Source organism: Oncorhynchus keta, chromosome 30 (assembly GCF_023373465.1).
Source record: "Oncorhynchus keta strain PuntledgeMale-10-30-2019 chromosome 30, Oket_V2, whole genome shotgun sequence".
NCBI classification, from domain to species: domain Eukaryota; kingdom Metazoa; phylum Chordata; class Actinopteri; order Salmoniformes; family Salmonidae; genus Oncorhynchus; species Oncorhynchus keta.
In genome coordinates this window covers 33,057,221-33,079,258 of record NC_068450.1, presented here as the reverse complement: position 1 = coordinate 33,079,258, position 22,038 = coordinate 33,057,221, and the positions used below count along the sequence as shown (strand labels likewise).

At 42.4% G+C, this 22,038-nt stretch overlaps 2 protein-coding genes across 2 annotated transcripts; both read left to right on the top strand.

Moving 5' to 3' along the window:
- Positions 1-198: 198 nt before the first annotated feature.
- LOC118363420 (endoplasmic reticulum membrane adapter protein XK-like) lies at positions 199-10,509 on the top strand. The gene is made up of 3 exons (XM_035744264.2): positions 199-1,295; positions 7,492-7,751; positions 7,837-10,509. The coding sequence occupies exons 1-3, from the start codon at positions 946-948 to the stop codon at positions 8,673-8,675; spliced, it is 1,449 nt and encodes a 482-aa protein (XP_035600157.1). The 5' UTR covers positions 199-945; the 3' UTR covers positions 8,676-10,509.
- Positions 10,510-12,043: 1,534 nt separating this feature from the next.
- On the top strand, positions 12,044-21,867 carry LOC118363419 (cytochrome b-245 heavy chain-like). Its single transcript, XM_035744263.2, has 13 exons — positions 12,044-12,312; positions 12,631-12,726; positions 12,982-13,092; positions 13,362-13,446; positions 14,990-15,135; positions 17,562-17,743; positions 17,834-17,960; positions 18,075-18,167; positions 18,275-18,516; positions 18,739-18,901; positions 19,179-19,325; positions 19,434-19,558; positions 19,732-21,867. The coding sequence occupies exons 1-13, from the start codon at positions 12,268-12,270 to the stop codon at positions 19,856-19,858; spliced, it is 1,689 nt and encodes a 562-aa protein (XP_035600156.1). The 5' UTR covers positions 12,044-12,267; the 3' UTR covers positions 19,859-21,867.
- Positions 21,868-22,038: the final 171 nt, after the last annotated feature.

Below are 22,038 nucleotides of genomic sequence, written 5' to 3'. Positions count from 1 at the left end.
ATGTAGAAAATAGTCTAAATAAAGAAAAGAAAAACCCTTGAATGAGTTGGTGTTCTAAAACGTTTTTAAATAATTTTGGTTGTGCAGAATTGGGCAGATCATGATTGATCGTACATTCCAGCACAGTAGGTGGCGGCATACAGTTACACGATTGTTTGGGGACCTCCATTATGTCATAGAAGAAGGAGCCAACCGGGCCTAGGACCCAGGGGCTGTGAGCGGCAGCACTGCCCCTACCTTACAAACACGTCCATAGAAAGAAAACAAAAATAGAAAAAAGGGAGACTTGTTCAGACACATGCTTTGCTTTCTTGATCATTAGCGGAGCAAACGAAAACATTCAAATTTGCAATGGGACACTACAGTGGATGGATTGTTTCGGTGTTGATAAGGATACAACATTTGACGTCGCTTTGGGGGTAAATGGGGGGCACTGAGCACAACATTTGCAGGCGGACATCAGCTGCATGCATGTCTTTGGCAAAGAAAGTTTCGAGCGCAATGCAAATCTTTGACAATGACTGGTGTTTACACGTACAACCACCAGGTCTTGACTTGGAAGGCTACCGGAGAGATACGATGCTGTTTTTATTTTATAGTGGCCATGGTGTCGAAACTGTCTGTAAACGGAATGAAAATAAGCACAAGAGAGCGCGTCATGCTGAACTGTAACGAGTTATTGTTGTGTATTGAAATTTGACGAAAGCACAGGACCTACCGAAGCAAACATTTAACGAGGATAACATTGTAGTCGTTGTTTGACAAACTTTATTCATGAATGATAAAACTGACCTGATTTGTTTGAAGAAATTGATACATTATGTCTGAATAAGGATACAATGTGACACTGCAATCCATAGCCTACTTTCCTTGCCTAAAAAGGAGCCATCCATCCGCCCTACAGTTCTCAATTATCTGACGGTGTTTTTGTTCAGTGAGGGGGCCATGGCAGAAGAGGGCGACCACGTCGAAAATATCTCTGACGTCGAGCAATCCCACCATGAATCCGCCTCTGAAAATGGAGTCATGTTGGTTGTCAACCACAGTAACATTCAGCCCCCTTTCAGCGTGGTGTTGGCCACATTGTTGTATTGTGCAGAGTTTGTCTGCGCAGCGGTGCTTTGCAACGTTTACCACAAGAGCGATGACGACATCTGGATGGGGTCAACCATCGCCTTCATGTTGGTGCCCGCTGTATTGACTCAGTTGGCGCTGACATTCATTCATAGAGACTTAGGAAGAGACCGCCCCCTCGTCCTCTTCTTGCATCTACTACTCCTGGGCCCACTTATTAGGTAGGTATAGTACCACAAGTAATCACAGTGCTGAGTAGCTTCGGACCGCAACTATAGGAGGACTTGAAGCATAGTGCTGTATGTACTGTAATGTGAGTTGTCTACTGCCGCCCAGGCGTTCGTGGTACAGGCAGTAGAGCGCTCACCTCTGCACAGTAGAATCTTGCCCCCAAATCAGCTGTTCTCTTTCCGGCTACATTGGTGAGATCATTCCAATTTGGTGGTCTCGGGCGGGGTGTTGGGGAAGCGTACCTGTTGTCAGGTGGGACTGTGCGGGAAGATGCTTCTCGAAGGAGAGAGGGTAATGTGTAAAATGGTTTATATATGAGCGTTCTACTGCCTGACATAGTGTAGAACACTACCCCCGCTTTACAATTTTTTTTTTCAGTTTTGACACTGCAGTAAAAGTGCAGTAACTGCAGTTGACTGTGGTGTTTTGGATGCAGTAATTAAACAACTGCAGTGTACTGCAAAATTAAGGCAGTAAAAAAATACTTAATTTGGATGCAGTATTTGCAACATACTGCACTCATGAGCCCTCACAAAACTACTTTCTTTCCCGCTACAGTACTGCAGGCATACTAGGAAATGCTCTACGATGTTTACTCAGTTATCCTATAAATTAGGCCGTGTGTTTTCCTGCCTCTTCAAACCTGTTTGACCAGATGTGAAGTGGGTAAATGTTCAGATGGACCCTCTCTCTCATTTACACCTTTGTCAGACATGCCAGTCGTGTAGTCTACTGTAGATACAGCTGCTTCTTGGTGTCAACCCACTTCTAATTGGGTGTTTGAGCTGCCAGTGCAAAGTGACAAGTTGTAAGGAGTGGGTCCCCATTTGAGGTCAATGCCATTGGTATACAGAAATGTATGTCTTAGTTTTGATGATACACTTTATTTAATTTGTTTCACATATCTAATTGGCTGAAATTAGAGAACCTTATCTCTCCTTTTGTTTTGGTGTGAAATGCCCACCCTTTGATGGCTTCCAATGCTGCTCAAACGCTGAAAGTCCCCTCACTTCATTCTTTAAATACAAATCACTCTGAGCTAAACCTGTTGAACAAACCGTGAGCCATTTGTCACTTGCAAAATAAAGTTCAAGGGGAGTCTTTGGTAGCTGTTTAGAAACGGGGCATATCTTGAGTGACACTGTTGGTGAGCTTTGGTTTGTCAACCGTACCTTGGATTTGACTCATATTCGATCCATTGTAGTAGAGCTGGACGATATGGGCAAAAATCCATAGCACTATGAATTGATGTGTTAACGATAAGTATATAACATTAATGTGCAAATATAGTATTAATCTTTTAAACTACTAGTAGTTTGATGGTTGTAGCCATAAATTGTCACATTAACAATCACCCATATTAGCACACTTATTTCATTTCAAATGTCATGTTTCTCTACAATAAATGACATCAGCAAAATGTCTGCGATAAGTGGTCGGTGTTGATAATTGTCGGTTTATCGTCCCAGCTCTACACTATAGGCCTTGTAGATAGCTGAGGGTGTGGCCCTTTAACACTGCAAGAAGTAGGCCTTTGGCATGTTGTCTTTAGCTCTGCGTGGCTTACCATTCCATATGGTGTACAATGGATACCATTACAGATAACAAAAGACCCAGAAAAGTAGAATAATAGTGTTTCCTATAATTCATTATTGTCGTTCTGCATTGAATATTTTCCACATCAAGGAACTGCCTTGAATCTGTGAGGTGAATCTGATCCATTTAGTGAAGTGTGACTATCAGCCATGTGTGGAAGAAACCACTGTGTCAAGTATTCAAATTTCTAGTGGAGCCTCTGACTGGGATGTGGAAGCAGTGACCTGTGTCATATCCCTCCAGATTCCTCTAGAGTAGCAGATTTACTGCATGAAAACACACTATCAATGTTTTTTAAATTGTTAAATGTTTTAGAGATTTTATATATCCTAAGATTAGAATACATCCCAGAATACCTTACTTTTACAGCGCATATCTTGTCAATTCAAAGGTAATTTTTATCATGATCTCTTTGGCTGTACTGGCTGCACCATTTATGGCCCCCATACTCAACTGGTGGACCGGATCCAGAATGGGGTCAATAAGGGCGGTGGGCCCCGAAAAAAAAAAAAAAAAAATTGATAAGGAAGATTTTGTAATTTTTAAAAACTTGGTTCTGCTTCAACCCATGGTATCATATAAACACACATAAGACATGGAAGAATGCATTGAATTGCAGAAAATTAGCTTTAAAACTGCAACATTTTCTCTCTTCCAGCTAAAGGGGTGTGAACAGTTTGAGGTTACTAGGTTTGTTGCTATGTCCATAAATGACATTATCCATCCGGACCTTTAATACCTAGGAAATTTGTGACCGGACCTCCTCAAATAGTACTTGAGCACCACAGCTTTATGACAAATCAAGTGACTGACTAGCAGGCATTTGCCAAGCCAGCACATGACATTGGCACACTGTTAACAGCCCTGCTCCCCCACTCCCTCACTGTGCTAACCAGTGAGAAGCAGCACTTCAGTTTCCAGTAGAACCAGATCAAGGTTTGGTTTCAGGGTTGTTGTGCTACAGCTACACAGTTCGATAATTATACTCTGGAGGTTGGCTTGTCTGGAGATGTAGTTCCCTTGGGCAGGAAGCTTCATATCATTAACTCCCTGCCTCAAACTCTATTTTATTTCTAAAGTGGATGGTTAACTGTGTCAAACAGAGAGGCACCAGATCAGGGGTCTCCAAACTTTTGTGGTATGAGAGCTACTTTAAAAAAAAGTATCTTGCGAGCTACACTTTTTTTAAATATAGTTTTCAAATAGGCACATTCTTCTGTCTGCTTGCGGTGTCTGATCGCCTACTTGGGAGATTTATTTGTCAGTTTGCGGTAGAATGTGAAAATTGCATATACTACAGAATTGTTTGGCGAGCTACTCCTAGGTGGGCTGCAAGGTACTGGTAACTCGCAATCAACCTGTTGGAGACCCCTGCACTAGAGAAACAGCTGTGCATTAGTTAGTTACTCCCACTGTCCCATCTGAGCTTTGCGCTGATCTTGGGGCGGCAGGTAGCCTAGCGGTTAGTGTTGCGTCAGTAACCGAAAGGTCGCTAGTTTGAATACCTGAGCCGACAAGGTGAAAATAATCTCTGTGCCCTTGAGCAAGGCACTTAACCCATAATTTCCTCCAGGGGCGGGGTAGTACTATGGCTGACCCTGTAAAACAGCACATTTCACTGAACCTCTCTAGTGTATGTGACAATAACACTTTTTTTCTTATCAGCTGTGCACTTCCTGTGGAGTTTGGTGGATGATAAAATCACAGATCATTATCGGTGTTGACACATTTCGATATAGCAGGTTTCTTAGCAACTCCGACCAAGGGTTGAAATGCTGCTGGCTGCATGGCTTGCTTTACCTTGTAATAGGAAAGGACTCTACCTCACAGGGTAGTGTTTGTCTTGTTACTCGCATATCTGTAAACTTAACACAAAGTACAGTTTCACGATATGAATGTGTCTGGCAATCTATATCTTAGATAATCTGTTGACAAGATGTTATGAAACATGGCCATCTGGGAATCCCTGTAGTGTCAGGTTGGTTCCCTGCATGAGTGGACCTTGTCACATCTTGTCTCTGAGAGAATATATTCCTCCCCTGAGGCAGAAGTAGCTACATACTTAGTTGACAGCAATCTCCCTTTCCCAGCATGCAGCACGGAAACGATGTTTACAGACAACGAAGAAAGGTTGGTGTCTGTATGTCCTTAGCCCCAATGCATCTTGTGGGTGTTACGCCAAATCACGGTTGTTAACCAGAACGAGGTGAGAGTCTCTACTGTCTCTCAAGGAGCATGCTGAGAGGATTTCCTGATGATGAAACTACCCTTGTGGCTTTTTTTGATGAAAGACCACGGCAACGGTTGCTTGAACTGCAGCACATGTCTTAAAGTGGGAATCAGCAGTTGAAACAATAAAAAGCAATCTCACCGTCACTGTTTTGCTAAAAAGCTGAGGAATGAGGCTGGAGAAATGTAACCACTCAAATTCATAGACAGAGCTATGGATGCCAGGACTTGACCATCCATGATATACATTTATAAAGCTAAACAATGTTTATTTACATTGGAGTAAAACAGGCTTATATTTTGGGTTCTGATGGGGTATGACAGTTGAACTAAGCTCATGAGGCATTTGTAAGTTATATTCAAGAATCTCTGGGTAGGCTACATATCATTAATTTGTAAGTCCAAAAATGGATGAAGCTACTACAGATTTAAGGTAGTTCCTTATTGCATGTGTGTTTTACTTTGTACTCTTTACAAGTACTGGTAGCCTAAGCAGAGAGCAAAGTGATTTTTATGGCCAGGGAGTAATTACCCGGCAGTAGGCACTTTCTGCTTCGCCTGATGGTACCATTTAGATGCTGCTGTGGACATCAGGCATATTGATTCTGTCAACCAACCTTTTCCACAGCTGCGCTTTTTCCTCTAAGTGAAATACATTGTTTCTTAGTCATTCAGAACCTGCATTTCTGTCTGGCTGGTCTGACTCCAGCATGCATTCTTAGCTGCATTATAATGCCAAGCTTCCCTGGAAATCAATCAGAAAATCATAGTCTTGCTACCGCCTCCCATCTGTAGACCAGTCATAAAACTCTCCAACAGTTTTTTTGCATAGGCTACCAGTAGTACCACTGGAGAGATGAGGGGTGGCTTGTGCCCCTCCCAAATGTCTCTCGGTTCCGAGAGAATTGAAGTCAGATGAGAGGCTCTTGTTTTGGTTGTGCACTGTAAGGTCACAGCGAACGTGATTCCACCAGCACCACAACAGCCACCGTCAGCACCACAGCAGCCCACAGCTGAGCTAGCAGGAAGAGACTACTAGTAGCTAGCCTGTCTATGTTCTCTCCTCTAAGCCCATGTCTAAAGTAGATGTTTTGGTCTGAAAGACAAGACAAACACTGTGTGATTTACTTGGTTGAGTGTGAATACCTTAGACCAGGGTTCCCCAACTGGTGGACCGTAGACCGAATTTGGTTTGTAGATGGTTTAATTTGGCCTCCCTAGTTTTCTGAACAAAAAAATTGAAAATATTGTGTGGAATTTTCATTGTTGTAAAAAAAAAAAAAACAGGAAATGAGCTCCAAGTGATTTTAATTTAAGAAATCTCTTAGGAAGTAGTCCCATGCATAATAGACAGACGACGTGATCGCATGCAAAGTTTGTAGTGGTTATGTTTTAGTCAAACATATGTTTGGGCTTCTTACAATCAATTTGCAGTCTACAAAGTATTAGTAATTATGTTCCGGCCCCACCGACCATCCACTCAAGAAAGAAACAGCCCGCGGCTGAATCTAGTTGATGATCCCTGGCTTAGAAGTTATGGATTGCCTTGTATACAGCTATCCACTGCACTGGTACTACTACTATGTTGGTGCTATTTGTGTGCGGTGTTAACTTCTTTCTGTCATTTACCTCTGTGAAGGGGAAGGGAGCACACTACTTAGGTTTCAGTACTGAATACACTGAGTGTACAAACCATTAGGAACACCTTCCTAATATTGAGTCGCAACTCCTCCTTCTGCCCTCAGAACAGACTCAATTTTTTGGGGCATGGACTACAAGGTGTCGCAAGCGTTCCACATGAATGCTGGCCCATGTGGACTCCAAGGCTTCCCATAGTTGTGTGAAGTTGGCTGGATGTCTGGACCTACTACCACCATACCCTGTTCAAAGGCACTTTAAATATTTTGTCTTGCCCGTTCACCCTCTGAATGCACACACTTGACATACATAATCTATGTCTCAATTGTCTCGACTTAAACATCCTTCTTTAACTGGTCTCCTCCCCTTCATCTACACTAATAGAAGTGGCTCTAACAAGTAACATCAATAAGGGTTCATAGCTTCTACCTGGATTCACCTGGTCAGTCTGTCATGGAAAGAGCAGGTGTTCCTAATGTTTTGTACACGCAGTGTCAAAGACTCAGTTTATTTTTTTAGCCCTCTGGTGGAGCCATATAGCAATGTTGCATTTTTTAAAACATTTTAAATATGAAGCAAAATGTAATATTTATTGATGAAAATATTGAATGATAATGCAAATCATGTGATTGTTTTTTTACTTGCAATCTTAGTTTTTTTTTGTTAGCCTGTACTGCCCTCTGGTGGCTGTGGTATTACACCATTCTCTCCTTTCCTCCTCAGGTGTTTTGAGGCTCTGGTGGTTTACTTCAAAGCGGGTAAAGAGGAGGAGCCGTATGTGACCATCTCCAGGAAGATCAAGCTGAAGAAGGACCAGGCCACGCCCATGGAGTGGGAGATCGGCCACTCGGAGCGCAAGCTCGCCACCCACCGTAACGCCTTCAAACGCACCGCCGTCATCCAGGCCTTCCTGGGATCCACCCCCCAGCTCACCCTGCAGCTGTATGCCAACATCCAGGAGAAGTACTTCCTCCCTATCAGACGTAAGAGTCCTCTTGATGGCATTCATGGCGAATGCTGCTGTTTTGGAGGGTCTAACGAGTGCTTTTGTCTCTGTGTTCATTCCAGTGACTTTGATGGTCATCTGCCTCATCTCCATCACCTACGGAGCCCTGGTGTGCAGCGTGTTGGCCATCAACATCCGCTACGACGACTACAAGGTGCGGCTGCGCCCAGCCGCCTACCTCTGCATGATCCTGTGGCGGGGCCTGGAGATCGCCACACGTGTCACCTCCCTGGTGTTGTTCAGCTCCGCGCTCACCTATTGGGTGATCCTCGTGGGCCTGGGCAACCTGCTTTTCTTCTTCCTGCAGCCCTGGGCTGAGTTTTGGGCTCGACACGCCTCGCTGCCCGACAACGTGGAGAAGAACTTCAGCAAGCTGGGCACCACGGTGGTGCTGTCGCTGGTCACCTTCCTGTACGCCTGCATCAACGTCTTCTGCTGGTCGGCCGTGCAGCTAGACCTGGGCCACCGCGACCTCATCGAGATGAAGCAGCACTGGGGCCGCCTGGCCGCCTACTACGGCGGACGCTTCCTGGAGAACAGCGTGCTCATCGCCCTCTGGTACTTCTACAAGTCAGACTTCTACTCGTACGTGTGCGCCCCGTTGCTGGTGGCCCAGCTGCTCATCTGCTACAGCCTGGCCGTGCTCTTCATGCTACTCTTCTACCAGTTCTGCCACCCGTGCCGGCGTCTCTTCAGGCACAACGTGCACGACTGCCTGGCCTGCGTCTGCTGCTGTCGGAGGGGTGTGGGGGGAGCGGGGGAGGGGCATCCCCACTCCTATTCCACCACTGCCACCATGGTGCTGGTGCCGCTGGAGCCGCCAGACCTGCAACCCCCTGACCTCACCAGCCAGCTGGGGGAGCACGAGATGGCAATCGTTGAAGACATGGAGGCGGCTTGAGAAGGCCCCACATGGTGATTTGATGATATGCGGCCACTGCTTGGTGCAGCTACTGAACTAATGGCTATGTACACTCAGGACTGTTATACTGTGAGTGGTGCAGATTAGGAGATGGACAGAGCAGCTCATTCTGTACTGCGGTGCACAGAGGACAAGTTGGTCTCAAGTGGTTAGCTAAGCGCATTTCAAATTGGTGCCATGATTTTATCGATGCTGCTCGTTTTAGAATAACACGTGCACGCAGAGCCTTGGACTTAAAAAGATAAGCCATGATATAGACAATGTTACATCACTGTTGTTGAATGGGAAATGGGTTACTGACGAGTGCACCGTTTGTATTGGATATCTACTGTACAGGTAGAGAGACAGTGGGTCAAGGTAGTCCAAAGAATGTACTCTGTTAAGATATGCCAGTGTGATGCACAAAGGCAGCCTTGAGAGAGCAGCACAGGGTCAGATACAGTGGGGCCAGGTGTGTGGGAAGCATGCCAAGTGTCTCCGGCCCTAGAGGACTGATTTGCCCTTTAAACTGGGACTTCCCCTGCTTACGTTCTCGGGGGTTTACTTAATGAACAAACTCCAGATGTTGCATTAGGGTTCTTTTTCATCTGCACGCCCATATGTAAGATGGGGGAAATAAAAGGTTAGATGAAATCCGAGCTACCTTCCTAATACCCCACTCCACCCACTGTAATGAATGGTTTGTATTATACTGAACAGAAATGTAAACGCAACAGTTTCAACGATTTTACTGAGTTACAGTTCATGTAAGGAAATCAGTCAATTTAACTAAATGAATTAGACTCTAATCTATGGATTTCACATTACTGGGCAGGGGCACAGCCATGGGAGGGCATAGGCCCACCCATTGGGAGCGAGTCCCAGCCAATCAGAATGAGTTTTTCTTGACAAAAGGGCTTTATTACAGACCAGAAATACTCCTCAGTTTCGTCACCTGTCCTGGTGGCTGGTCTCAGACGATCCAACAGGTGAAGAAGCCGGATGTGGAGGTCCTGGGCTGGCGTGGTTCCATGTGGTCTGTGGTTGTGAGGCCGGTTGGACGTACTGCCAAATTCTCTAAAATGGCATTGGAGGTGGCTTATGGTAGAGAAATTAACATTAAATTATCTGGCAACGGCTTTGGTAGACATTCCCGCAGTTAGCATGCCAATTGCACACTCCCTCAACTTGAGAAATCTGTGGCATTGCGTTGTGACAACTGCACACTTTAGAGGCTATTTGTCTCCAGCACAAGGTGCACCTGTGTTATGATCATGCTGTTTAATCAGCTTCTTGATATGCCACACCTGTCAGGTGGATGGATTATCTTGGCAAAGGATAAATGCTCACTAACAGAGATGTAAACATCTGTGCACTTCTTTTATGAGAAATATGGAACATTTCTGGGATCTTTTATTTCAGCTCATGAAACATGGGATCAACACTTTACATGTTGCGTTTATATATTTTTTCAGTGGAGTATCAGTTTGCCCTTCATTTTTTTCCTTTGCAAACACAGTGGTTAAAAGGCAAATTGAGTCTCACAGTGATCCTTTTGAAGTGGGTTGAAGAGCCAATAGATCTTCTGTAATCACACTGTCCTTGTAAATATATTGTAATTTAAATGCAATTCAGAACATCTTTTTACTTTCAATGAGGACTAAATATAAAGAACTTGATGCCTTATTGGTACCTTGTGTCTGTAGCATTGAAGTGCATTTAATCCCTGTTTTGGTTTTGTATGGTCTGTTTCAATAGTATGTTTAAGTGCATTATCTTTTGCATTGTTACTTGAATGTAAATTTGTTGAATAAAAAATGCTGTTATATATATATATCATATTATGTCGTTAGTTATTATAATAGTAGCCTATGGTATAGCTTTCCGAAAAACCTTTATAGATAGGAAGGTAAACATGCAAGGAAAGGGGGATACCTAGTCAGTTGTACAACTGAATGCATTCAACTGAAATATACAGATTGTTACCTTGACAGTTCAATCCAGCAACCTTTCGTTTATTGGCCCAACGCTCTGAGGTGTTCCTCAGCGCTGGCACCACAGGTCCCTTGGCAAAACTCCTGAACCAAGTTGTAGCAGGGACCTTAAGGGTTGCACTATTGCCTGGGACAAGTGAACTGAGCTGTTGGACAAGTTGAGCCTGCTCTAAAGTTGCCCAGCTGAGAGAGATAAAGATTTTTGTTTTGTTGGTGAAAAACGGGAAGGAATTCCAGAAGCACTAGCCTGGAACTTCTCTTTCTGGGTCATCCCCATTGTTTAAGAGAAAGAAGGACAATTTATGGCAGATGGGCTTTTAAAACTGAAAACTGCAAATCAATCATACTGTGTTTATAGCCTAAGCCAATTGATCCGTGTTAAGATTAAATGTGGTTTATATTCAAACTTCGGTTGGCTAGGATACCTAGGCCTTTTAAATCCAACATTATTGACAAATAAATCAAATTGACAAATGGTAATGACAGGCTAGACTGAAATTAACTTCAGGGTTTTGGGCACAGGCCATTCCCATTCCTGGGCCTACATGATGCAACCCTGTTTAAAGCAAGCACAGCCCTGTTAGTTCTATTGACTAATCACAGTTGCCTGTGTAATGGAAAGTCCCCTGTTAGTCTAGTTTTTAAATAGAATTCATATGAGAAAGTACACCGTTTATGCAGTTTTACAGGGTTTACATCCTCCCTTCAGGGCAAGGTGTTTTCCAGGACTTTAAAACTATGTGACCTGATTAGAAAACTCTATTTTCATCAGCCCATATGAAACCGTTTAGCAACTGATTTATCACTTTGGCTGCGTTTACACAGGCAGCCCAGTGTACAGTATCTCGGCCGGAACAACAGGATGAAATGGATCGTGCTCTGCTCACCCTGACCCAAAAGTTGCTATCCCAGTGTAACAGGTAAAACACTTATTAAAAAATTCCCTGCCTAATGGGACAACGACAGGGCAGGCTCAACTTGCCCGGCTGACATAAATTGTCCGTCTTTCACTTAAAACAATTGGGATGAACCAGACCTGGCTGGGCCAGCGAAACTGCGGTACGCCACTGTTTTCGAAAGTAGGCCCATATTATAGAATATATGAAGATAGTGCCTTAACCACTGCATTGTTACTTTACTTTAAAATGATGTAATATAAATCATATTTTGTCTTTAAAAAATGTACTAGTACCCTTGATATTGCTTTCCAAAAAAACATATAGAGCCATGGGAAAGTTAACGTGAGACCTATGGATGCAGACAGAGATGGTTATAGTCGGGCGGACTGGCTCTCTCAATTGTCCAAAAAACCGCCCTCTTGGAGCCCACGAGCCAGCAACATTCAGTCAAAAAAATACAATTCTTCCTCATTCCACAGACGCGAGGAATGACATGCTGACATTTCGCTTTCAACAAACACAAAGGATTACTTTACTCATTGAGTAATGTAATTTTATGGACTGAACTTTTCCTCATGTCATGACTTGGACGAGTGACTGACTTTAAATAGGCGGGGTGTGAACATACGCTACATAAAAACAACAGGTAACGATGTAAAGACCAGTAGCGTCACTGGTGGATGGCGAAAGTCCTTCAAAATGGGCAACTGGATAATTAACCATGGACTGTCATCCTTCATACTGGTAAGAACATGACTATTACCTTAATCATCTTCGACAGTGTAGGCTACAGTTATTCTATAATGTAAATGAATGAGATAAAAACAATTTGGGCTGTTATCTGGACTGCCAGACAAAGCCCATCTGAGTGATGACCCAGATGCGCAATATCTCTCCAAATGCACAAAATAATATAACTAGGGTTAGCCTTACTGAAACCCTAAAATATATGTTATTTTTAGAGTAATAAAAACAAACAAATAAATAAATAAATACAATTAAGTAACATACAATAGTCACGATCCTGCTGTTTGGGTAATGACCTCCTGGCTGGATTTACAGGTGGTCTGGATGGCCATCAATATATTCCTGTTCCTCTGGTTCTATTTCTTCTACGACTTGGGGGATCAGTTTTTCTACACGCGCCACATTTTAGGGGTGAGTCTTACCATATTATTTAGGCCTTAGGTAGTATAAAAATAGTATGTGCTCAATTATCCATGCATTTGAATTAAATAGGACAAGTATGCAATTTTCCGATGTCCGTTGAGTTTTTAAATTCTATATAATTGCAGTTTTACTTGAGGTCTACCTGTAGCGTACACCATTCCTAATCATAGGACAGATGTCAAAGATAAGTATGTATAGGATAACACATTACACAGGTTGACATGGGTGTCTTTGGGCTTTCAGTCTGCATTGGCCTGGGCCAGAGCCCCTGCAGCCGTCCTCAACTTCAACTGCCTGCTGATTCTGCTGCCCGTGTGTCGTAACCTGCTGTCTCTCATTCGAGGCTCCTTCATGGTAAGACTTTCTAGTGCCAAGGGCTGGGCCAAGGGTGGGGACGTTCATTGTGCAAGTGTTTCATTTGTCATCGGAGAATATTGTGGCTGTAATTCCCTGTGTTCTGTAAATGACTGCGTAGTCATATTGTCTGATGACACCTATAATGGAACAGACTTGTATAGTTGAATTGTTTTTCTAATAGATGATAAAGGTTCATGGCCTTTAATTAACTTTGATTGTCATCGTCATTATGATTTTTCTTGAACGTTCTTGTGTTGCTGTTTTAGTGCTGTGGGCGAACTATGAGAAAACAGCTGGACAAAAATATCAGTTTCCACAAGCTGGTGGCCTACATGATTGGGCTGATGACAGGTATGGAACACTTGCTTGCTGGTCAGATAAGCAGCTGAAAACCACTAACCTGAAGCCTTTTGCAGAGATAAATACTCTACTCAATTTTAGTCAACAGTACTTATGAAACATGCAAGATTTATGTGAAATTGTTACCAGTTTTATTTAGTCACCACAAAATATGACACTTTCTCATTGTGGGGAAGGCATATGCAATAATACATCTATCTTTGTCTTTTTCACCCCTTGACTTATGCTAGATAAAGGGATACTGAAGCTAAATATTGACTTAGGGTGTATTGTGTTATATGGGAAAGTCCTGACCTCGGAGAGACTAGAGCCCTCACAAAGTCTGTTTCAAGAAGGACAAAGGAAACAACCCAGCCTTTAGAAAACCTAGTATTAAATAAAGGTAACTTGAGTTTACATATAACAAAAAATATATACTTATTTTATTTATTTAATTAACAAAGTTATGCAACACTCAATGCCTCTATGTGAAAAGTAATTGCCACCTTACACTCAATAATTGCTTGCGCCACCTTTAGCTGCAATGACTGCAACCAAATGTAGTTGTTGATCAGTCTCTCATATCGCTGTGGAGGAATTTTGTCCCACTCTTGCATGCAGAACTGCTTTAACTCAGTGACATTTCAAGCAAGTCCTGCCACAACATGTCAATTGGGATTAGTTCTGGACTTTGACTAGGCCATTCCAAAACATATATTTTGTTGTTGCTTTTTAACCATTTTCTTGTAGACTTGTGTATTTTGAATCATTGTCTTGCTGCATGACCCAGCTGCCCTTTAGCTTCAGCTCACAGACGAATGGCCTGACATTCTCCTGTAGAATTATCTGATACAGAGCAGAATTCATGGATCCTTCTATTAAGGCAAGTCGTCCAGATCCTGAGGCAGGGGTCCCATTATGCCTGGCGAAAACCATATACTGCATTCCACCAACGGTCAAGCATGGTGGTGGTAGTGTGATGGTTTGGGGATGCTTTTCTGTCTCAGGACCTGATGTGTGTAAGGGGGAAATTGGGTGTTGCATAACTTTGTTTATGAAATAAATGAAATAAGTAAGTAATTGTTGTGTTATCGGTTCCCTCAGGTTCCCTTAATCTAGTACCAGGTTTTGGTTAAAGATCTGACAACATTCAGTATCACAAACATATAAAAGTAGAGAACATGAGAAAGGGGGGACATACTTTTTCACAGCGATGTATGTGACACTTTTGATAGAACATGGGAACATTATTCCTCCAGTATCTTGAGATGTACTATTCAAGATAAACTACATGACCAAAAGTATGTGGACACCTGCTCATCGAACATCTCATTACACAATCATGGGCATTAATATGGAGTTGGTCCCCCCTTTGCTGCTATAACATTCTCCACTCTTCTGGGAAGGCTTTCCACTAGATGTTGGAACATTGCTGAGACCAACTAATTAACCTTCATTGCCCTAAATGGATGTCAAATTTGGGTGTGGAATTATCCTGTTGAACAAATATGTCCTAATGGAAATGTTGCTGTTTCTTTTCCTCATTTTGGTGCAGCTGTTCACACCATTGCCCATTTTCTGAATGTGGAGTGGTACTATAATAGCAGGCTTGGGAAGTATGATGACCTCAGCATGGCCCTTTCCAGCCTGGATGACTCAGGAAACACCACCTTCCTGAACCCAATCCGTTCTACAACCACTGTACGGATTACAATTTTTATTTAATTTTATTTCTATTGTACTAGGTTAGTCTCATTGAGATTAAAAATGTCCTTTGCAAGAGACCTGGTCAAAAAAGCAGTACATACAGTTTCAAACAATTAAAACACACAGTACTACAGTTTAAAATATCAGTTTACACTTTGTTATGGGAGGATTGGTTCAGCTAGAGGTCAAAACATTGACAGCCCCCTAAATAGCTTTCCACCATAGATTTTACCCTAGCAGCTATTGGCCATTGGAATAAATATATATACATATATATATATACACTCACACACACACAGTTGAAGTCAGAGGTTTACATACACCTTAGCCAAATACATTTAAACTCAGTTTTTCACAATTCCTGACATTTAATTCTAGTAAAACATCCCTGTTTTAGGTCAGTTAGGATCACCACTTGTGGAATATGAAGTGTCAGAATAATAGTAGAGAGAATGATTTATTTCAGCTTTTATTTCTTTCATCACATTCCCAGTGGGTCAGAAGTTTACATACACTCAATTAGTATTTGGTAGCATTGCCTTTAAATTGTTTAACTTGGGTCAAACGTTTTGGGTAGCCTTCCACAAGCTTCCCACAATAAGTTGGGTGAATTTTGGCCCATTCTTCCTGCCAGAGCTGGTGTAACCGAGTCAGGTTTTCAGGCCTCCTTGCTTGCACATAATTTTTCAGGTTTGCCCACACATTTTCTATAGGATTGAGGTCAGGGCTTTGTGATGGCCACTCCAATACCTTGACTTTGTTATCCTTAAGCCATTTTGCCACAACTTTGGAAGTTTGCTTGGCGTTATTGTCCATTTGGAAGACCCATTTGCGACCAAGCTTTAACTTCCTGACTAATGTCTTGAGATGTTGCTTCAATATATCCACATAATTTTCCTGCCTCATGATGCCATCTATTATGTGAAGTGCACCAGTCCCTCCTGCAGCAAAGCACCCCCACAACATGATGCTGCCACCCCCGTGCATCACGTTTGGGATGGGGTTCTTCAGCTTGCAAGCCTCTCCCTTTTTCCTCCAAACATAACGATGGTCATTATGGCCAAACAGTCCTAGTTTTGTTTCATCAGACCAGAGGACATTTCTCCAAAAAGTATTATCTTTGTCTCCATGTGCAGTTGCAAACTATAATCTGGATTTTTTTATGGCGGTTTTGGAGCAGCGGCTTCTTCCTTGCTGAGTGTCCTTTCAGGTTAAGTCGATATAGGACTCGTTTTACTGTGGATATAGATACTTTTGACCCCGTTTCCTCCAGCATCTTCACACGGTCCTTTGCTGATGTTCTGGGATTGATTTGCACTTTTCTAACCAAAATACGTTCATCTCTAGGAGACAGAACGCGTCTCCTTCCTGAATGGTATGACGGCTGCGTGGTCCCATGGTGTTTATACTTGAGTACTATTGTTTGTACAGATGAATGTGGTACCTTCAGGCGTTTGGAAATTGCTCCCAAGGATGAACCAGACTTGTGGAGGTCTACTATTTTTTCTGAGGTCTTGGCTGATTTCTTTTGATTTTCCCATGATGTCAAGCAAAGAGGCACTGAGTTTGAAGGTAGGCCTTGAAATACATCCACAGGTGCACCTCCGATTGACTCAAATGATGTCAATTAGCCTATCAGAAGCTTCTAAAGCCATGACATAATTTTCTGGAATCTTCCAAGCTGTTTAAAGGCACAGTTAACTTAGTGTATGTAAACTTCTGACCGACTGGATTTGTGATTGCACAAAGTAGATGTCCTAACCGACTTACCAAAACTATAGTTTTATTCCGACTTCAACTGTATGTGTGTGTGTATATATATATATATATATATATATATATATATATATATATATATACACACAGTTGAAGTCGGAAGTTTACACACACTTAGGTTGGAGTCATTAAACTCATTTTTCAACCACTCCACAAATTTCTCTCTCTATATACAGTGCCTTGCGAAAGTATTCGGCCCCCTTGAACTTTGCGACCTTTTGCCACATTTCAGGCTTCAAACATAAAGATATAAAACTGTATTTTTTTTGTGAAGAATCAACAACAAGTGGGGCACAATCATGAAGTGGAATGACATTTATTGGATATTTCAAACTTTTTTAACAAATCAAAAACTGAAAAATTGGGCGTGCAAAAAATACAGTTTTATATCTTTATGTTTGAAGCCTGAAATGTGGCAAAAGGTTGCAAAGTTCAAGGGGGCCGAATACTTTCGCAAGGCACTGTATATATAGTACTGTATTATAATGCTTTGTATGTTATTATAACTAAGGTACAGAGGTTATCCTAGTCAGGTCTGGTCATCAGAAGAAACTCCTGGCACAGAGTAATTTTAGGTGTCTTATATAGGCATAGAGGTCATCTGACTTACTTGAATGTATTCTGATTGGCTCCTTCTTTCTCAGACGCCGACTCTCCTGGTGTTCACCAGCGTCGCGGGGATCACAGGCGTAATCATCACGCTGTCACTCATCCTCATAATCACCTCATCCATGGAGGTCATCAGGCGCAGCTACTTCGAGGTCTTCTGGTTCACACACCACCTTTTCATCGTCTTCTTCGCTGGGCTGGTCATCCATGGAGCCGGGTAAGGTTCTCTCAGTCCCAGCTCCCATTAATTTCATGTAGAAATATTTGTTTTGGATCAAGAGTAAATGGCCTTGTCTTTTGTCTACAGACGCATCGTGCGAAGTCAGACCACCACCAATCCACCACATAATGCCACCTTCTGTAAAGATCGAATAGGTGACTGGGGGAAGATTCAGGAGTGTCCCGTTCCCCAGTTTGCAGGGGGGTTCCCACAGGTAAGAGATTCCTCAATGACACCTACAACCAAAAATAACTTCTGTGAATCCCAGGCCTCATGGTAAGCGAATTGTCTCAGAAACTGTATATCCTGTGTTCCCTTGTCCCTACAGACCTGGATGTGGGTGATCGGTCCCATGATCCTCTATGTGTGCGAGCGCTTGCTGCGCTTCATCCGCTACATGCAGACCGTCAAATACAGAAAGGTGTGCACTGCAGTAACAAGTGACTTTTCTTTGTAATTGACAATAATTGTGTTTTCCATTCCATTAAAAGATAATCAACATCTGTCTCTACAACTCTCCTCTCTTAGATAGTCATTCGACCATCCAAAGTGTTGGAGCTGCAGCTGGTGAAGAACGGTTTCAAGATGGACGTGGGTCAGTATGTCTTCCTCAACTGCCCAGCCATCTCCCAGCTGGAGTGGCACCCCTTCACCATGACCTCGGCCCCCGAGGAGGACTTCTTCAGTGTGCACATCCGCTCCGTGGGCGACTGGACCCAGAAACTCATCAGCATTGTGGAGCAGCTTCCTGAGGGGGCTGAGGGACCCAAGTAATTTACTCCTCTTTATAGAAACGCAGACAATGGCTTATGCTGTAGCAGCAAGATCCTCAGCTCAGTGGATAAGGATAAGGCAATGCAGGATTTCTGTGATAAATTGAAGTTACATGCACAGATTTTAAATTGGAAACTATAGGAATTAGGCTTAGCTGGTAAAATTTTCCTGCCCTCCCTTCCTGTTTGCCATTGCTTGACCTTTGACCTGTCCCTCAGAATGGGTGTAGATGGACCGTTTGGTACGGCCAGTGAGGATGTGTTTGACTACGAGGTTGCCATGCTGGTTGGCGCTGGCATTGGAGTCACCCCCTTCGCCTCCATCCTCAAGTCCATCTGGTACAAATTCAAAGACTCCAACCCAAAGCTACGCACCAGAAAGGTAGGGAACACATTGATACTCTATGGCTTTCCAGTGAAGTGACTAACCAGACAGCTTTAATGGTGCTAACCAGTCTAGCACATTTACAAAGTGGAAAGATTCCATGATGCACCTGACTGTTGGCTGACACCAAGCATTTTTTGTTTCTTAAGCAAAAGGTCACATAAACCTTGGATTATATCTATGTGAACATGCTCATTTGTCATGGACTATTACCAGCATGGCATGTCATGCCTTTGTTTGAAATCACATTCTCATGTTTACTTCCTGGTTGCAGATCTACTTCTATTGGTTGTGCAGAGAGACGCATGCCTTTGAGTGGTTTGCAGATCTGCTGCAGCTGCTGGAGAGGGAGATGGAGGAAAGAGGCATGGGAAGCTTCCTCACCTACAAACTCTACCTCACTGGATGGGATCAGAGCCATGTATGTGAGGCAGCATACATACACCCACCAACAATCTGTATGACCATTTCCACTGTGAGACATGCAATAGTTGTGGTAGCGTCTGTTCACTATCTTTCTTCCCCATAGGCAAACCATGTGATGGTTCATGCCGATGCGGACACAGATGTGGTCACTGGTTTGAAGCAGAAAACAAACTATGGCAGGCCCAACTGGGATAAGGAGTTTGAACAAGTACGCAAAGAGAATCCGACGTAAGTTTGTTTATAACACATTTTGACATGACAGTATTTCCCCTTATAAATCACTTTTGGACATTGCAGTTGGTAGTTAATAGCAGTGGTATTACTTCTAAAACATATAGCTTGGTGTGTACCCTACATTGACTAAATTACTATATATTTTGGTCTCTTAACAATGTCCACAGGTCAGTGGTGGGCACATTCTTGTGTGGTCCTGCAGTCTTAGCTACTGTCTTGTCAAAGAAATGTGTCAAATACACGGATGTCGATCCCCGAAAGACCAAATTCTACTTCAACAAGGAGAACTTCTGAGCAAAACTATGTTTAATCTGCTCCTCTTGAAGAAAAGCTGGATCTTTGGTTTTCCAAAATATTGGCAACAGAGATTTTTTTAGACCATTCATCTGAACACAATGGACGATGACCGATCCTAATATTTATTTCACATAGGATTCAGCTCCATCTTTACCACGTATCTTGTCGGCATTCATATTTTATTAAAGGAATTACTTAGGCAGCAACTGAGCAAGAGACATTCAACTTTGACCAGGTTGTTGTGACCATTGTCATGATAACCTGGTGCAGCAGGCAGCATTGAGCTCGCCAGTTTGTAGTGTAAGCATCCGCTTGGCATTTCCACGCCCAGTGGCTAGCAGTGGGAGAAGATGGAATGAGATGGATTTTGTCCGAAATTCTCTTGCATTTTCACATCGATGAAACATTTGATCTCAACAGTTTTATGTTCCAAAAAGATAATCTGTTACGAACTGAGTGGACTAAGTTTAGTAGACTTGACCCTTTGCCAAAGTTGTAAAAAATTGTGTTGTTTAGAAGGAGGACAAAGGTGAATTGAGTTATTGCACACACGCACTTCACAGAGTAGGCGTTCCCTAACGGAAATATGCAAATGTTTGTTAGAACGCACCAATAGGATCTCACTAGCTCGTGCTTGGCTCTGCCCACCTCCTTCCTTGTTCTGCCCACTATGACTAATTTGTTCCATCCACTATGACTAATATGTTCCCATTGGAAATGACAGGCTGTGGTCCATCTTGGGTTAGTTTAAAAAATCTTTGTTAAACTTCTGGTTCATTCAGTCATTCCTAAGGGCGAAATTAATGGAGAAAGAATAGGGTTTTGGGATAAATCCCAAAAATGAGGTTTGAGGTTAACACAGGCTTAGAAGATCTTATACATTTTGTTCTATGATATATTATCAGTCAGTTAACATGACCTTTATGCATCTTGCAGCCTTAATGTGCTTTGTCATAATTTTTGTTATTACATAAATGCTTCAAAATTCACAAAAACGTATGTTTGCTGATGAAGGTTCTCATAGAACAAAATGTATAAGATCTCATAAGCCTGTGTTTACCACAGACCTTATTTTCAGCATTTATCCCCCCCAAAACATTTCCCCATGGGTGTTGGCCAACGAGCCATGGTGGACTCAGCCTCTGTTAATGCCTACAAAAGACACCACATTTGGTTTTAAATATACTTAAATATAAAAAGTAAATGTAATTGTGAAAATATACTTAAGTATAAAAAAGTATACATTTCAAATTCCTTATATTAAGCAAACCATTGTTTTTTCATTTTAATTTACGGCTAGCTACGGCCACGCTCCAATACTCAGACATCATTTACAAACGAAGCATGTGTTTAGTGAGTCCGCCAGATCATAGGCAGTAGGATGACCAGGGATGTTCTCTTGATAAGTGTGTGAATTAGACCATTTTCCTGTCCTGCTAAGCATTCAAAATGTAACGCGTACTTTTGGGTGTCAGGGAAAATGTATGGAGTAAAAAGTACATAATTGTCATTAGGATTGTAGTGAAGTAAAACTGGTCAAACATATAAATAGTAAAGATACCCTAAAAAAACTACTTAAATAAAAAAAATACCTTACCTTGTAATGTGTTAAATTTGTGGTTAATAAAAAGTTGACTACAGTTGAACACAAAATGTCAGATATGTTCTAGTAATTTTATGAACTGGCTTGCCAGCTAGAAAAAAAACCTTCCTTTCCCTACAGGCTTTGGTCAACAAGCCATGGTGGAGTTGATACCTTTCAGAAAGGTCTGCAAAAAGTTGGGGGCATAAATCTTGGGACTGAAAGCTGGCTGCCTCAGTGAATATATGGGTGTGTTTCGGCACTTGAATACCTTTTTGGATTCTACCTCTTCCACAGAAAACCGACAAGCCTTGCACACAGAGACAGAAGCTTTGTTATATCTGAACTACTCAGGGATTGGCTGGCTCCTTTGCTTCCCACAATGAATCATGATGTATGAAGTCATTTACTGTTATTAATTGAAGACCTTTGTACAGAATAGCTCATCTTGTTAAAAAGACCGCCATTAAATGACACATGGATGAGTTAAATATTCACTAAAGTGTAGGGAGTGGTTTGGTAGGTTACCTGTGATGGAGTGGCGTTATACATGTGGCCCAGGCCAACCATTGGATTTTGATAAGGGAAATAAGAT

Excerpts from the sequence above, each read along its gene's own strand:
- LOC118363420 (XM_035744264.2), top strand. The coding sequence starts at position 946 with ATGGCAGAAGAGGGCGACCACGTCGAAAATATCTCTGACGTCGAGCAA. Across the intron at positions 1,296-7,491 it reads CTCCTGGGCCCACTTATTAG|GTGTTTTGAGGCTCTGGTGG; the intron begins GTAGGTATAGTA and ends TTTCCTCCTCAG. Across the intron at positions 7,752-7,836 it reads GTACTTCCTCCCTATCAGAC|TGACTTTGATGGTCATCTGC; the intron begins GTAAGAGTCCTC and ends TGTTCATTCCAG.
- LOC118363419 (XM_035744263.2), top strand. The coding sequence starts at position 12,268 with ATGGGCAACTGGATAATTAACCATGGACTGTCATCCTTCATACTG. Across the intron at positions 13,093-13,361 it reads TCATTCGAGGCTCCTTCATG|TGCTGTGGGCGAACTATGAG; the intron begins GTAAGACTTTCT and ends TTGCTGTTTTAG. Across the intron at positions 17,744-17,833 it reads CTGGTCATCCATGGAGCCGG|ACGCATCGTGCGAAGTCAGA; the intron begins GTAAGGTTCTCT and ends TTTTGTCTACAG.